This window comes from Globicephala melas, chromosome 16 (genome assembly GCF_963455315.2).
Source record: "Globicephala melas chromosome 16, mGloMel1.2, whole genome shotgun sequence".
Lineage (NCBI taxonomy): Eukaryota > Metazoa > Chordata > Mammalia > Artiodactyla > Delphinidae > Globicephala > Globicephala melas.
The window spans coordinates 11,790,567-11,808,329 of NC_083329.1; the positions used below are offsets into that span (position 1 = coordinate 11,790,567).

Below are 17,763 nucleotides of genomic sequence, written 5' to 3' on the forward strand. Positions count from 1 at the left end.
TAACAATTATAAATATATATGCACCCAACATGGGAGCACCTCAATACATAAGGTAACTGCTAACAGCTATAAAAGAGGAAATCAACAATAATAGTGGGGGACTTAAACACCTCACTTACACCAATGGAGAGATCATTCAAACAGTAAATTAATAAGGAAACACAACCTTTAAATGACACAATAGACCAGATAGATTTAATTGATATTTATAGGACATTCCATCCAAAAACAGCAGATTACACTTTCTTCTCAAGTGCACATGGAACGTTCTCCAGGATAGATCACATCTTGGGTCACAAATCAAGCCTCAGTAAATTTAAGAAAATTGAAATCATATCAAGCATCTTTTCCGGCCACAACGTTATGAGATTAGAAATCAATTACAGGGAAAAAACCGTAAAAGACACAAACATATGGAGGCTAAACAATACGTTACTAAATAACCAAGAGATCACTGAAGAAATCAAAGAGGAAATCAAAAAATACCTAGAGACAAATGACAATGAAAACACGATGATCCAAAATCTATGGGATGCAGCAAAAGCAGTTCTAAGAGGGAAGTTTAAGCCTACCTCAAGAAACAAGAAAAATCTCAAAAAACAATCTAACCTTACACCTAAAGGAACTAGAGAAAGAAGAACACACAACACCCAAAGTTAGCAGAAGGAAAGAAATCATAAAGATCAGAGCAGAAATAAATGAAATAGAAACAAAGAAAACAATAGCAAGGATCAATAAAACTAAAAGCTTGTTTTTTGAGAAGGTAAACAAAATTGATAAACCATTAGCCAGATTCATCAAGAAAAAGAGGGAGAGGACTCAAATCAAAAAAATTAGAAATGAAAATGGAAAAGTTACAACAGACACTGCAGAAATACAAAGCATCCTAAGAGAATACTACAAGCAACTCTACGCCAATGAAATGGACAACGTGGAAGAAATGGAGAAATTCCTAGAAAGGTACAACCTCCCAAGACTGAACCAGGAAGAAATAGAAAATATGAACAGACCAATCACAAGTAATGAAATTGAAACTGTGATTAAAAATCTTCCAACGAACAAAAGTCCAGGACCAGATGGTTTCACAGGTGAATTCTATCAAACATTTAAAGAAGAGCTAACACCCATCCTTCTTAAACTCTTCCAAAAAATTGCAGAGGGAGGAACACTCCCAAACTCATTCTATGAGGCCATAATTACCCTGATAACAAAACCGGACAAAGATACTACAAAAAAGGAAAATTACAGACCAATATCACTGATGAATATAGATGTAAATATCCTCAACAAAATACTAGCAAACAGAATCCAACAACACATTAAAAGGATCATACACCATGATCAAGTGGTATTTATCCCAGGGATGCAAGGATTCTTCAATATACGCAAATCAATCAATGTGATACACCATATTAACAAACTGAAGAATAAAAACCATATGATCATCTCAATAGATGCAGAAAAAGCTTTTGACAAAATTCAACACCCATTTATGATAAAAACTCTCCAGAAAGTGGGCATAGAGGGAACCTACCTCAACATAATAAAGGCCATATATGACAAACCCACAGCAAACATCATTCTCAATGGTGAAAAACTGAAAGCATTTCCTCTAAGATCAGGAACAAAACAAGGACGTCCACTCTCGCCACTATTATTCAGCATAGTTTTGGAAGTCCTAGCCACGGCAATCAGAGAAAAACAAGAAATAAAAGGAATACAAATTGGAAAAGAAGAAGTAAAACTGTCACTGTTTGCAGATGACGTGATACTATACATAGAGAATCCCAAAGATGCTACCAGAAAACTACTAGAGCTAATCAATGAATTTGGTAAAGTTGCAGAATACAAAATTAATGCACAGAAATCTCTTACATTCCTATATACTAATGATGAAAATCTGAAAGAGAAATTAAGGAATGCCTCCCATTTACCACTGCAACAAAAAGAATAAAATACCCAGGAATAAACCTACCTAGGTAGACAAAAGACCTGTATGAAGAAAACTGTAAGACACTGTTGAAAGAACTTAAAGATGATACCAACAGATGGAGAGATATACCATGTTCTTGGATTGGAAGAATCAATATTGTGAAAATGACTATACTACCCAAAGCAATCTACAGAATCAATGCAATCCCTATCAAATTACCAGTGGCATTTTTTACAGAACTAGAACAAAAAATCTTAAAATTTGTATGGAGACACAAAAGGCCCTGAATAGCCAAAGCAGTCTTGAGGGAAAAAAACGGAGCGGGAGGAATCTGACTCCCTGACTTCAGACTATACTACAGAGCTACAGAAATCAAGACAACATGGTACTGGCACAAAAACAGAAATATAGATCAATGGAACAGGATAGAAAGCCCAGAGATAAACCCACGCACCTATGGTCAACTAGTCTATGACAAAGGAGGCAAGGATATACAGTGGAGAAAAGACAGTCACTTCAATAAGTGGTGCTGGGGGCTTCCCTGGTGGCTCAGTGGTTGAGAGTCTGCCTGCCAATGCAGGGGACATGGATTCGTGCCCCAGTCCAGGAGGATCCCACATGCCACGGAGCGGCTGGGCCCGTGAGCCATGGCCGCTGAGCCTGTGCATCCGGAGCCTGTGCTCCACAACGGGAGAGGCCAAAACAGTGAGAGGCCCGCATATCGCAAAAAAAAAAAAAAAAAAAAAAAGTGGTGCTGGGAAAACTGGACAGCTACATGTAAAAGAATGAAATTAGAACACTCCCTAACACCATACACAAAAATAAACTCAAAATGGATTAGAGACCTAAATGTAAGACCAGACATCAAAAACGCTTTAGAGGAAAACATAGGAAGAACACTCTTTGACATAAATCACAGCATTATCTTTTCTGATCCACCTCCTAGAGTAATGGAAATAAAAACAAAAATAAACAAATGGGACAAAATGAAACTTAAAAGCTTTTGCAAAGCAAAGGAAACTACAAACAAGACAAAAAGACAACCCTCAGAAGGAGAGAAAATATTTGCAAACGAATCAACGGACCAAGGATTAATCACCAAAATATATAAACAGCTCATTCAGCTCAATATTAAAAAAATAAACAATCCAATCAAAAAATGGGCAGAAGGGGCTTCCCTGGTGGCGCAGTGGTTGAGAGTCCGCCTGCCGATGCAGGGGACACAGTTTGGTGCCCCGGTCCGGGAAGATCCCACATGCCGCGGAGTGGCTGGGCCCATGAGCCATGGCCGCTGAGCCTGCACGTCCGGAGCCTGTGCTCTGCAACAGGAGAGGCCACAACAGTGAGAAGCCCGTGCACCGCAAAAAAAAAAAAAAAAAAAATGCTGTATTTCTTTGCATCCAATAGTCCAAATTTTCAAATCTCTGAAATTGGGATGCATCCTAAAATTATAATTAGGAGTGCTTTTTTTCCTCATAAAATGATGTGTTTAATCACTGATGGCATTTCTAGATTTGAAGAAACATGGTAGACAGAAAAAATAAGAAAATATGTTAAATTCATAGACCCCAGATATCCTGTCTTTTCAACTTCACTAAGGTCATTTGCTGAATCTTAAAAGAGACACATTTAGCCCAAAATACTTTATAATTTTATGTGGTATTTGGGCTTGGGTAATCATCTTCCATTAAATTAGCAAGAATGTAGAATCAGTCAGACTTGATTTCCTTTGCTCAGTGTGCTAGCATCTGCAAAACAGACTGTGACATGGGATGAAGGCTGCGGAGAGGGTACAGACATAAGCACAGCAGAGTTCTTTCCTGTGACCACCTTACAACAGGTGGGAAAACAGAAAAGAGGAGAGGGAACGCATGACCAGATCTATTGTTTCTGGGATTTCAGACCTAGAGATCCACACTTGCGGAAAGAGAAAAAGGCGAGAAGTCTCAGAGGTGGAACAGGATGAGAGCCTCCGAGTCATTGCCTCTCCTTGCCCTGCTTGGGTGGCTCTGCTGGGTGTGGGGACCTAAGGTGGGCACTCTAAGTACTTCCTCTAAGAGTAAGTTAGGGACAGCCCCCTGTGGCCAAGGCCCATCTGTGTCATCTTAGTCTCTGGCACATTCTGGAGGCATTCAGAAAATAAATGAGGATGAAGATGATGACCGATAGATACTAAAACAAAGGATTTGAGGGAGATGGTGGTGGGTACTGGGAGGGAAGGATAAAGAAGGCTGTGGCCAGGCTCGGATGGAGTGGGACAGAGGGTAGGGCTGGAGAGGTTATCTCTGGGAAGGTGGGAGGATGACTGGAACTGACGCCTTCCTCCCTCCCCTTTCACCCCCAAGCCCTGTCAGACCTGCCAGACAGGTTCTCCAGAGAAAAGGGGGAGAAGTAGAGGGTGGAGAGAGGGGAGGCACCCCAACCTTTGGCAAGAAGATTGACTGCTGGGTGTGGAAACAGAAAACTTGAGCTCTAATTCCAGCTCTGCCCCTCCTAGCTGTTAAACCAGTCTTCTCTGGGCTTGTTTTCTCAGTGATCAAATGCAGCTAACCATATCTTCCTCTGTGCCCATCCTAATAAGGGTTGGACCAAGAAAAATCTTTATGCTAATGTTATAGATAAGAGTAGCCTTGTGGAGAGTATGAACTAAACTACGGTGGCCAGAGTCAGGGCAGGACAGGCATTTAGAAAGTTTTTCCCCCTCTTTGACCAAGTATTAGTTGAAAAGAGTGCAGCGGAAACTGTAACCAAGAGAGGCATTATGCTTCCAGAAAAATCTCAAGGAAAGTATTGCAAACAACAGTAGTAGTTACCGGACTGGGCTCTAAGGCACCAAAGCAGTTCTAGACAAGGATTATTTCTTACTTAGAGATGGTGACATTCTTGGAAAGTATGTAGACTGAAATAAGTCACTACTGAAATGGCATCACGTGAAGCTGCCCATTCCACTGAGGTATTTCATCATGTAAATAATTTCCATGTTTCTCTTTTATAATAAACTAATGATATCCCCCCAAAAGAAGAATAGCCTGTGTAGGGCGTCCCCAAGACTACCCCCAGATTCAATGATTTGTTCAGGGGATTCACAGGATTCAGCATATAGCTGTATTCATGGCTATAATTTATTGCAGCTGGAGGATACAAAGCCAAATAGCAAAGGGGAAAGGCACAGGGGCTGGTGTTCAGAGCAAAGTAGGCCCAAGCTTCCAGGAGTCCTCTCCTAGTGGAGTCACAAAGGATGCACTTGATTCCTCCAGCGACGAGTTGTGACAGCACATGTGAAATATTGTTGACCAGGGAAGCTCATTAGAGACTCAAGGTTTTTATTGAAGGTGCCGGTCACATAGGCAACTTCTGCCCAGCACATACCAAAATTCCAGCCTCTCACAAGGAAACAGGTGTTCAGCATGAACCCCACTGTGTGTACGAATCGTTTAGGCATAGTTGGTCACTCTTATCAATTCTGGGAATGGCGGGAGTGATCCCAAAATCCAAGTTCCCGACACCCGCCAAGGGCCTACCTTCCTGGCAGGCTTTTCTAAGGGTGACAGTCTCTGGCCTGCTATGACTGGTTTGTGCAGCCACCTCCTTGCTCCCCAGGAAAAGATAAAGAAGTTGTTGGCACTGACGTGGATTTGGAAAATGCCCAAACTGTCTGCGTATGTGGATAAGGGACCCAATATTTTCCACAGATGTTCCAATGCCCAGGCTCCTGTGAGGCAAGTGTGGCTCTTCTTTTCATCTGTTTCCATAACTGGATTTAATCAGAGATTAGGCATGTAGTCAGCCAAGAGCTTCTTTGGGGTGGCAGCTCTTTTTTTTTTTTTTTTTGCGATACAAGGGCCTCTTACCTCTGTGGCCTCTCCTGTTGCGGAGCACAGGCTCCGGACGCGCAGGCTCAGCAGCCATGGCTCACGGGCCCCGCCGCTCCGCGGCATGTGGGATCTCCCTGGACCGGGGCACGAACCCGCGTCCCCTGCATCGGCAGGCAGACTCTCAACCACTGCGCCACCAGGGAAGCCCGGGGTGGCAGCTCTTTTAAGGGATTCCAGGCCTGCCAGGGGACTGGAAAGTCACTTCTGGAAGGGGATTCAGTCAACTGCCCTGACACCCTGTCTTGATGGTTAACTGGCTTCCAGGCTATTCGAGACTTCCAGAACATTCCCAAGAGGAAGTCATCCTTCTTGTGTTCTCCAACATTTTAGGATGCTAATATTGGAACCTGAATAGATCCTAGGCCCCAGGAAGCCCAGCTTTGGAGACTTAAAGAAACATTGTTGCATTAAAAGAAACATTTCAGTAAGGAAAATGCAATTAAAATTAATTCTGATCCTTATTTGCATTTTTCAAAGAGCATTAAAGATGACAGAATTCATTACCTACAGTAATATGTCTTAAAATTCCTTTCCTCTCATATTTTTAAACATTTTATTGTATTATTTTTAATTAAAAAATGTGGTACTGAAATCTGGGATAAATGTTTTGTTTTAGAACAGTTTTCGATTTACAGAAAAGGTGCAATAATACTGAGAGTTACCATATACTCCCTACCCGATTTCTTCTATTATTAACATCTTACATCAGTATAGTACATTTGTGGGACTTTTCTAGTGGTCCAGTGGCTAAGACTCCATGCTCCCAATGCAGGGGGCCCAGGTTTGATCTCTGGTCAGGGAACTAGATCCTACATGCTGCAACTAAAAAGATCCCACATGCCGCAACTAAGACCCGGTGCAAGCCAAATGAATAAATAAATATTAAAAAAAAAAGGTATAGTACATTTGTCACAACTATGGAGCCAATGTTGATACATTAGTAACTGAAGTTTATATATTATCCAGATTTCCTTAATTTTTACCTAATGAGTTTTTCTGTTTCAGGTTTCTACTTAGGATGTTTCCTTAGGATCCTCTTGGCTGTGACAGTTTCTCAGACTTTCCTTGTTTTTGATCACCTTGACAGTTTTGAGGAGTAGTGGCCAGGTTATTTTATAAACTGTCTTTCAGTTAGGAGTTGTCTGATGTTTTTCTCACGGTAAGACTGGGTTTTGGGCTTCCCTGGTGGCGCAGTGGTTGAGAGTCCACCTGCCGACGCAGGGGACACGGGTTCGTGCCCTGGTCCGGGAAGATCCCACATGCCGCAGAGCAGCTGGGCCCGTGAGCCATGGCTGCTGAGCCTGCGCGTCCGGAGCCTGTGCTCCGCAGCGGGAGAGGCTACAACAGTGAGAGGCCCGTGTACCGCAAAAAAAGAAAAAAAGACTGGGTTTTGCATTTAGCAGGAGGAAGACCACAGTGGTCAAGTGCAGTTCTCATCTCATCGTATGACACCTTGTTCACCTGGCTGAGGTTGTGTTTGTTGGGTTTCTCTCCTGTAAAGTCACTCCCTCTCTCCTTTTTCTATACTGTTCTTCTTGGATAGAAGTCACTATGCACAGCTGACACTTAAGGAGTGGAGGCTTATGTGCTCCACTCTCTTGAGGGCAAAGTATCTATATAAATTATGTGGAATTCTTCTCCACGGGAAATTTCTCTATTTGCTCAATTTATTTATTCAATCATGTATTTATGTCGGCACAGACTCCCTTGTATTTTTGTAAACTCTCTCTCTCATTCATCTGGCACAGGTTCTCATATCTCTCTCCACTCTCCTTAGAAATAACTCTTTCTGTTACCTTCATCTTCTCTCCTCTTTCCTTTTTTCCCCCATTAGCCTTTTTTCCCACCCCTCTATTATCCCTCTGTCTCTCATCTAAGCCCCTTCCTACTTGAATCTCCTACCCAACTTCTCCAGCTGTCCTCCTGACTGATTACTTCCTGTCCCGAATACAGGATGTGGAAAACAGGGGGAAGGAAACGGGGAAACGCTCATTAGTCATCATCAGAATAGTTTAGCAGTTGAGGGGGCAGAAAGAGGCTGTGAATATTTCAAGCATTGATTATTTTATCCGTCTTGCATATACGTGGAAATGATTTCTAGAGAGCTTGTGTCAGGGATGGTGCTAAGAACGATACACATAGTATCTCACTCAACCTCACAACAACCTCATCGTGCTTATTCCACAGTTGATAAAACTGAGGCTCAGAGAGATTACTTGCCGAATGTCAAGTAAAATGGCAAAGCTGTGGTTTGAAGCCACAACTAACTCCAAAACTGGCGTGCTCATAGCAATAACTGAGATGTATTCATAATCCTAGCTCCTTAGGAAATGTAACATGCCCCTAGTTCTAAAAATACCAATGTGGAGTATGGTAACTTGTTCATAGTCTCAGAGAGTCTCAAAGCTCTCATGAGGCTTTCGCTAGACCTGTCTGAATTTTTATAGTTACACCTTACGCAGTCTTGCCCTTTTCCTCCATTGAGTTGTACCTTGGTTTTCACTTCCTGCAAAGCGAAGACTCCATGGTGTTTCATTCTTTTTTCTCTGTGAGTTAATATGGAGAACACTGTTAAGTTCTCTGTATTAGTTTTCTCTTGCTATGTAACAGGTTACCACCAGCAGTGGCTTAAAACAACACCCATTTATTAGCTCCCAGCTCTGTAGATTTGTGTGGCTGGGTCTGTGTTCAGGGTCTTGCCAGGCTGCATTCCTTTCTGGAGGCTCTGGGGAAGAATCTGTTTCCAAGCTCATCCAAGTTGTTGATAGTATTCAGTTCCCTGCAGTTATAGGACTGAGGCCTCCATTCACTGGTTGGCTTTTGGCTGGGGGACTGCTCTCAGCTCCTAGAGGCTGCCCGCAGTTTTTCGCTCTGTGGCTCCCTCCATATACTTTCTCATGCTTTGAATCTCTTACTTCCTCTGCCTCTGACCTCTACACCCAGATTTAAAGGGCTCATGTGATTGGTTAGGCCCACCCAGATGATGTCCCCCTCCCTTTTTTGGGGGGGATGTGGGATCTTAGTTCCTCAACCAGGTGGAGTCTTAACCACTGGACCACCAGGGAAGCCCCAATCTCCCCTTCTTAAAGTCAACTGTGACATATAACGAACCTACTCACAGAAGTAATACACCATCACATTTACAGTCCCAGACATTAAACAGGATGCGTACACCACTGAGAAGGAGTCTTGGAAGTCTGTCTACCACAGTCTCCATTCCTTCATTTATTCACACATCTCATACTTATGGAATGCCTGCCCTGTGCTGGGCATAGTTCCAGGAGTTGGAGATACAGCAGTGAACAAGATGAACTTGGCCTCTTAAAGCTTACCATCTAGTATGTTAAGACAGACAGTAACCAAGGAAACAAAGAAAACTCCCAGTTAGTGCTGACTGCTCCTCTGAGAATTAAAACAGGTTGGTCTTTAGATTAGATTGGGTGGTCAGGAAAGGGTTCTCTGAGGAGGGACTATTTTAGCTGCTCCCTGAGAAGAGAGCACAATGAAAAGGTCCATGTGAAGATAGTCTAACATCCACAAACCCAGGATGAAAGCCCACACGTTCTAGGGTTCCTTCTAATCATGTTTAACACATTTCACAGAGAAGCCCCGTTTCAAACCACATCCAAACCCACTATGCACAGTATCTTACTCATTCTGCTTCCTTGGCTGTAGTTGGTTTGTGTAGCTTTGGGCATAATCTCCTCAATCCCCAAGCAAGAGCTGGGCTTCATGGCGTGCCAACAATGGCACGTGTGAGCACGTGTGCCAATTCCCACAAACAAGCCCCTCTTTCTTCTTCCCTCAGCCTTCTTCTAGAGGCAAGCAGAATATTAATTGAAGGTTCCTGAGTGTAAGATGCATTTTACCCAATAAATAACAGTATATTGCCAGGACATGTTTCTGCTAAAAAGTATACTCAACTGAATTTGCATTCCAAGTTCCTGCTTTAAATGTGCAGAACCCAAAGGCTCAGTGAGAACTGTCTGGCACAAGCACAGTGTACCCCACGTTTGCCTTTGGTACCCCACTGCCTAAAAGCTTTCCAACCCCGGTTAGACACTTTCATGGTTAGGAATTCAAGGCTGTGAGGTTTTGGACCTAGTCTGTTACGGTGCAGCTGGAACCACCAAGGTGCTTGGGTGTGACCATGAGCCAGGCACTGTCCAGACACAAAGATTAATGGTCCCAATCATTACCTTCAAAGGACTTCCAGGGTCATAGAGGAGACCACCATGCAGACGGGCAATTATAATATAGGAGGCTTGCTTTAACCAATTGTCAGTTCTTCGACGAAGATTTATCGAGTGCTTACTGTGTGCAGGGCACTCTTACTGGTGCTGCAGATACAGCATTTGAACAAAACAGACAAATCCCTGCCCTCATCAAGCTTATATTCTAGAGGAGTAGACAATAAAGAAAGAAACTCATAAAATATATCAGGGATCAAATGATGATAAAGAAATAAATGCTATGGAGGAAAATAAAGAAGAGAAGCGTGCTAGGAAGTACTGTATGGGAAGAAGGGAGGTTATTATTACTTTAAAGAGGTGAGGGAAGACAGCACTGAAAAGGTGACACTGGCGTCACAAGGGAAAGGAAGGGATTGTGTAGGGCCTTGTAGGCCATTATAAGGACTGACTTTCACAGGGTGATCTGGGGGCCACAAGAGGGTCTTCATTAGGAGACTGACATGATCACTTCACTTTTGTGTTAAAAGGATCCCCTTCCTTGCTAAGTGGAGAAAAAAGAGAAGGGAGCCAGGTGAAAAGAGAAAGACAAGCTAGCAGGTTCTTATACACTCCAGATGAGAAATGATGGCGACTTGGATCAGCGTGATAGCTGTGGAGGTAGCACATGCGGGATTTGTTGATGGGTTGACTGGACGTGGGGATATGACAGAAAAAGTGGAGTCGAGGATGTCTCCAACACTTTTGTGGCTTAAGCAACCAGAAGAAAGGGGTTGTAATGGTTCACTGGGGGACGATGGCAGGAGGCACAGGTTGGAGCCAGAAGAGACCCAGAGTCTGGTTTGGGACAGGCTGGGTGTACGTTGTGTGTCAAACATTTAATGGATGTGAGACGGGCTTTCAGGGGAGAGATCAAGTGCTGATGATACAATTTTGTAACTTATAAGCACAGATGTGATTTCTAAAGCTATGAGCTAGCGTGTTGGGTACCTTTGCCATAAACAAGCATTTCCACTGCATAACTAATTGGCCGTAAGACAATTTTGTTATGAAGGATATAATAACTGGTTGACAATTTGGTTTCAACCGGTTGAAATGTATTAGCATTTCTTCTGGTTAGTGATATTATGGATGGCTTTATCGAGCTGACAGATGAGGTCCCTCTTTTACTTTTCGTTATTTTATCTTTTAGGGCAAAATTGCCTAAGGCCAATTAGTTATGCGGCAAAAAACATATGGAGGCAAAACGCTTGTGGTGAAGATGCCTATGGCAAAGATGCATCCTGCGAAAGTACCTAGAAGCACGAGCTAGAACCAAGAGATGAAGGTAGTTAGAGGAGGGAAGAGGTCCAGCAGCTGAGCCCTGGAACTTTTCAACCTTAGAGGTCAGAGAGGTAAGGAGCAGACAGAGAGGTAGGAAGAAAATCGGGAAAGGGTGATCCTGGAAGCCAAATGAAGACAGTGTTTCAAGGAGGATGCAGTGATCATCTGTGTGTGTGAGAGGAGATGGAATCCAACGTATTGGTAGGTAGGGGCTGGCTCTAGATAGGATAGTGGATGGAGAGTAACAGGAGGGAAGGCAGAGGGTCTGAGCACAGATGAAGATGGGTGGTAGATGGCAGAGTGCCAAAGTTCTCTAATTTTTCCACTGTTTTGGCCATCGGCTGAGAGTAGAGAAAGGACGTACTGGAGAATTAGAGAGGGGAAAAAGTATGAACTAGTCATCTGGGAGAGTGGGAGTGTGGCCCAGAGAAGTGGAGTAGGGTGGCTGAACAGCAACACAGTGCTTGTTGAGGCTGGTGGTCGTGAACTTAAAGTGAGACTTGTCGACATGGTTGTGCATTCTTCTCCAGTCACATTAGGCTCTAGGCAAGGAGTGGGTGGAGGGTTGGGTTGGCCAGGGTTTGGGGTAGAATAAAGGGAGAACTGAGCAAGAAAATAACTAAATGATGGAGTCCAAGTTGCGTCTGGAGGAAACAGAGAACAAGAGGGATGAGAGCAGTGAAAAGGAAGTACAGTTGATGAATGGATTGCAGGTCCCAGTCAGGCAGTAGGGTTGTTCAAGTTGGGATCTGATAGAATTAACCATAGGTGGTGGTGGCCAGAAAATAAGATGTTTGAAAACAAGATTTGGGAACTGAGACAGTTAGTGTGACAAGGTCTGGGTTAGGGGTCAGCAAACTATGGCCTGTGGGTTAAATTTGGCCTGCTGCCTGTTTTTATACAGCCTTGAGCTAAGAATGCTTTCTCACATTTTAAAATATATTAAAAAAAAAGACTATTATCCTTTTAGTAAGAACAGTTGCTCCAATAATTGAAGACATTGCTTCCTGGCCTGCAAAGCCTAAAATAATTACTACCTGGCCCTTTATAGAAAAAGTGTGCTGACTCTTGGTCTAGACTCTAGGGTATCACCATGTGTGAGTGGCTGAGCTCAGGTAGAGGACACATAGTGAAGGCCAGGTGGCCAGGATCATTTACTGATACAAGGGTATAGAGCCCACGAATCATTACGATGGTGGTGTTGGAGAGAGTGACAGGGAGCCAGAACTAAGAGCCAAGGAATGAGGGAATGTGACCTGGGTTCTGAAGATGCCTGTAGAGGACTGCAGTGTGGAGGAATCACATGTGGCCTAGACTGATGGCATGAATGTCAAAACTCAGAATTTAAGGGAGGAGAGAGAAAGAGAGAGAGCACACTCTGGAAGTAGCTAGTGGGAAGAGCTAGTCGGTCACTGGTTACCTCCAGGCACCAGTGGTTTGATGGAGGAACACAGCCACCCCTTGACAAGGTGGCAGGGGCAGCAGAGTGCTCAGGGCTGGCCCGAGTGATGGAGTTAACGGTGGCCTGAACAAAGAGCACAGGCAAAGGGGAAGTTGGGTAGGGCTCCCGCTGGCCGAAAAGGCTTTGCAGAGGAAGCCTTTGGGCTGAAGCTTGGAGTACTGGCAGGAGTTAGTCAGGTAACAGTGGGGGTGGGGTGGGGGAGGGGCGGTATATATATGTGCAGGAAAGCATGGTATCTTTGAGCACTGACCTCAGAAAATCATGAGTGAACTTTGGCACAACTGGAGGTTCAGAAGCAGTGCCATTAGGAGCTTTGGGTGAAGAACATTCTTGTTTCTTCTTTACTATTTGCATGCTGAGGCTTAGGGATATCGAGCACTCCGTGTAGATGGGGAGATGCTCTATGAATGAAGCGTGACACACGTTGGCCTTTAAACTTGTTACCTCTCCATGTGTAAGGTAGGAAAATGTATTAGATACATATTTATGTAAGGATTTATTCATTTCTCTCTCCATTATTTTTTGAGAGTATCTTGTCTACCTGATGCCTTGCCAGGCATTGGGGATACAGTGGTGAACAACACAAATATGGTCCTTCCCCTCTCTGAACTTACTGTCTGCAAGTAATTACACTGAAGTATGGTCAGTGTTAAGAGAGGATGTTACTGGCGCTCAATGCCTTGGCACCTAAACTTATCTGGGGGCCAGGGAAGAATCCTGGCAGAAGTGACATGTATAGGTGATTGTTGCCAGAGCAAGGAATGGGCAGTGGTGAATTTCCAAGTGAAGTGATGGCATGCGCTGGGTTGGAGGTAGGAGAGGGCTGTTTCAGGCACTGAAAAGACACTGAGTGTGCTGAGAGATGGGCCTAGAGAGACGATGGGGACCTGGACTGGAGTGGTGTCACCGTTTCCACGTGGCTTCTTTTTTTTTTTTCAGCCTTGTGGGATCTTAGTTCCCTGACCGGGGACTGAACCCAGGCCCTGGGTGGTGAAAGCACGGAGTCCTAACCACTGTACTGCCAAGGAATTCCCTCCACGGAGCTTCCGGTGAGTGTTCAAATCTTCCTCTCTCTAGACTGCAAAGTCTGAGAAGGCAGGAACCAAATCTGTCCTGTTCAACTGCTGTGTACCTACCTATCGGGTATTTACCTCCTCAGCCTGGCACATAGTAATGGTTTGTTGATAACATGACATAGTTTGTTGAACGAATGTATAAATGTGAACCTTGGTTTACCCCTGAAATTTATTGTTCGTCATTATAAATACCTTCATTACAGCATTCTTGTAAACAAAACAATGAATGTGAAAGCATTTCAGTAAACTGTAAAACGTCATACTTGTTTTAAAACTGTAAGACATTATGTTGGAAATATGTATAATGTAGTACTTCAGTTGTGCCCTTAACAACTGTTTTTTTTTTTTTTTTTTTTGCGGTACGCGGCCCTCTCACTGTTGTGGCCTCTCCCGTTGCGGAGCACAGGTTCCGGACGCGCAGCTCAGCGGCCATGGCTCACGGGGACCAGCCGCTCCGCGGCACGTGGGATCTTCCCAGACCAGGGCACGAACTCGTGTCCCCTGCATCGGCAGGCGGACTCTCAACCACTGCGCCACCAGGGAAGCCCAACAACTGTATTTTTGAGAATCATATTTATTCCACTCAAGTCAGAAAAGCCCTCCAAAACACTGTATTAGAGAAATTATCCAGTCATATATAGTACAAAAGTAGCTTGATTAGGGAAAAAACCTTTATCACCCTGATTACTTCCGTTTGCCACTTCCTGAGTGACTTTTAGTATACTTAGGTTGCTTGTTTTCTACTAAGCATTAATCAACAGCAAGTATTTATGCTTTTCTCCAGGCCCAGAAAAGATCCTATCTTGACCCTCATTACCCTCATTGTGTACTCATCTATCTCTGAGGGCCCAGGCAATCTCTGTGTCCCCAATTTTAAAATTTTACCTAGATATGAAATAAGCTTGCTTATTTGTTTAAGTTACTTATTACAACCCTCCTCCCCATACTAGTCCGGGCGGTGACAGGTCACCACTATCTCCAGTGATGAGCATCGCTGGCCCTAATGATACCTGCTCAAAGCATCTGTGTTAAATGAATAAATTCGGCATTTTAACTCAGTCAAGCCAGGACATTCTCTAGGCGGATGGGACCTGAGAGTTAACTTTGTATGACTCCGCACAAGTCATGTTAAAAGAAGAATCTGTGCCTTCCCGCCAGACAGAAGCTCTGACCCAAATCTCACCTTTCCCACCCAGATTGTCGCTCGAAGAGTGAGGTGGCGGAGAACCGGCTCTCTAACATTTCTCCGCGGAGTCCCCAGGTGCAGCCAGAGAGCTAGGAAGACTTCGGCTGGCGCCACGTCAGCCGGCAGGCGTGCGGCCAACGCGCCTGCGCGCGAGGAGGGGCGGTGCGCAGGCGAAGGCCCGCCCCTACATCCGGGGCCTAGGCGGCGGCGGTGCCGCCGCGCGGGGGTCACGTGTCTCTTTCCTTTCCGTCTCTGGCCGGCTGGGCGCGGGCTACTGCTGGCGAGGCGCGTGGAGCCTTGCGCTGCTACCCCTTCGTCTCCTCTCCTAGCCCGGGCCCCTAAGGAGTTCGCTGACGCCGGGTGAGCTGAGCCTGCCGCCAAGATGCCGGCCTATTTCCAGAGGCCGGAAAATGCCCTCAAACGCGCCAACGGTGAGTAGGGGATCAGGGCGCGCCGGACTGGGGCGGCCCGAGGCCTCGGAAGTCGAGGCGCCCGGGCCAGCTTCTCGCTGCTTCGCCGCTCAGCTGCGGCTGCACAGGAGGCCGATGCGGCCTGCCCGCCGCCGACTCAGGCCGTGGTTGGGCATGGTGTCCCTTCTCACTCCAACCGACGGGGGGGGTGGGAGGCGCGGAGCAGGGAACCGTCGCTCGAGGGCTCGTCCCTCCCGCCGCCTCCGCCGCCGGGTGAGTCTCGGGGCCGCGGCTCCCGAGACAGCCGTACCCGGGCCTGAGCTTCTTCCTCCCGCCCGCCTCCGCTTGTCCTCCAGACCACGGGGCTTTCAGCTTCGGCCCCGCGCCCCCGGCCGCCATCTGGGAGTGCCGGGGAGGAGGAAACATGGCTCCCTCCCGGGGACAATGCACGCCAGAACCTCGGCTCCACCTCCCGCCGGGCCCGGAGCCGGGCAGTCCCACCTCCTGCCCTCCCGCAGACAGCTCGGCACCCCCTGAATCCAGCCCCGCGCTTTGCGGGGTCAGGGTCCACTTACCCTCTCCTCTGACCACTATCTCCGCTTCGGGGACTCTGACCCATTTAACCCGTTTCCTATTTTTTCTGGCATTGATTATTGGCAGCTCAGAAGCCAACTCCGAATCACAGGAAGTTGGAACAGAGTTAATACTGTAAGAGGGACTTCAAGTTCTCTCTCAAAGATAACGAAAGTGAGGCCTAGGGAGTCTGGTTTGCCCAAGGTCACTCTGGGAGTTAGTTGTTGAGCTAGGAGCCTAAAACCAAGGTCTCTTCCAGATCAGTCGATTTTTTTCACTACGGCGCTGCTACTTGCGATTTTTATTTACATATGTGTACTTATGGGAAAACTTACGGCGCTTCTGGGAAACCTTGTGCTTGTCCCGGTCTATTCAAGAGGCATTTATTACGTTGGCATTATGGGGGTGCAAATGTATTACACGTGCCTCTGGTCTTTAAACACTTTTTTATTTAGGGTTTGTAAGTGTTAAGGGCGTTCATTGCTCTTAGTTTCACCCTTCTTCCATCCAAACAAGTTTTGGATCTTATCCATGTTGTAGGTGGATATGCCGTGTCTGTTAAGCTTTTATGCTTGTGAAGCTTATTTTGTTAGTTTGTTTGAAAATCCTCTTAGGAAAAGGTCAATTTCAGTCAGTACATACAATTGATACTACTGATAATCTGTCAGGACCAGAGGTCTGTCACATGCTTGTTATTTTAACTAGAAGTAAGAATTTCGGGGAGAAGTAACAGTCTGTGAAATAGGATAGTGCCATATTCTGTGGAATAGAGTAATTGTTTTAAAAACAATTGAAACTACAACTTTGACCTGATCACGCATTTTAATTCTCCATCTAATAGTCAGAACAGGCAAGAAGTTTACAGATGTTGATTAATTTATAGGAAAGAAAATAGATTGAGATGGAAATTTAACCCTACAAAATGAGCTAGCAAAGTTAGGGAAAAAATTTTTTTTTGATGTTTTGAAACTTAGAGAGTTATATTGTGGCATACCAAATGACTTGGGTGAAATGACTGCTGTAATTGCTTCTGCAGATCTGTTTTACAGTCCTTTGAATGCTTGACCAACAGACATTTTTCCCCCATGTTAATTGGCTAAAGCACTGTAATCTCAATGGCCTAAATATTACACATTTGATGTGTTCAGGCCTTGTTTCCTTTGCTCCTCCCTTCTGAATCTTTTTATGAACTTAATATGTCAGTAATTTTTTTAAATTAGAAGGGATATATGATATGTAACAAATCTTAAATCTTTTCTCACAATTTCTAAGTTGAAATAGATTTGATTCATGGAGGGCAATATGGGGAAAATGTCAGAAATTAAAGTAGGCAAGATGAGAAAGGGACACTGAGATGGAGGTGGAAACTTGAATTTTGTTAATGTAGTTTTTCAAAAAGGCCCCTTTAAACTGTAGGATGAGCGTAGGATGGTAGAGATGCCTTACCTCTCAAGTAGTAATTTCTGTACCTTTCATCTTGTGAACAGAGAGATCCTGTCTTAGTGTCAAAGAGCAGAATGTGGATGGCAAATGACACTGCTTACAAAACTTTAAATAGGATGATCAAAGCACATTTTATTTTAATGGAAATAATCTCATTTATCTATAACATTGGTAATCTCAATCACATCTGGACCTCATCCATTATGTTATCCTAATAAAACATGAATAAATTTAAGTGTAGAATAGTTTATCAGAGCAATATTTTTGGAAACAATTGGAAAACAATCATCCA

At 44.6% G+C, this 17,763-nt stretch overlaps 2 protein-coding genes and 1 pseudogene across 2 annotated transcripts in view; 2 read left to right on the plus strand and 1 right to left on the minus strand.

The window, feature by feature from the left end:
- The window catches only part of DENND10 (DENN domain containing 10), a 40,986-nt gene extending 25,807 nt beyond the window's left edge, over positions 1-15,179 (minus strand). The window contains exon 1 of the mRNA XM_060286653.1: positions 15,043-15,179. The gene's annotated coding sequence lies outside the window, so the exon portion shown is untranslated. The remainder of the gene's footprint in view (positions 1-15,042) is intronic.
- Positions 4,181-4,836, plus strand: LOC115843421 (10 kDa heat shock protein, mitochondrial pseudogene; annotated as a pseudogene).
- A 90-nt stretch (positions 15,180-15,269) lies between the features above and the next one.
- The window catches only part of EIF3A (eukaryotic translation initiation factor 3 subunit A), a 33,511-nt gene continuing 31,017 nt past the window's right edge, over positions 15,270-17,763 (plus strand). The window contains exon 1 of the mRNA XM_030839365.3: positions 15,270-15,476. Coding sequence (XP_030695225.1) covers positions 15,428-15,476 — 49 coding nt within the window. The 5' untranslated portion in view covers positions 15,270-15,427. The remainder of the gene's footprint in view (positions 15,477-17,763) is intronic.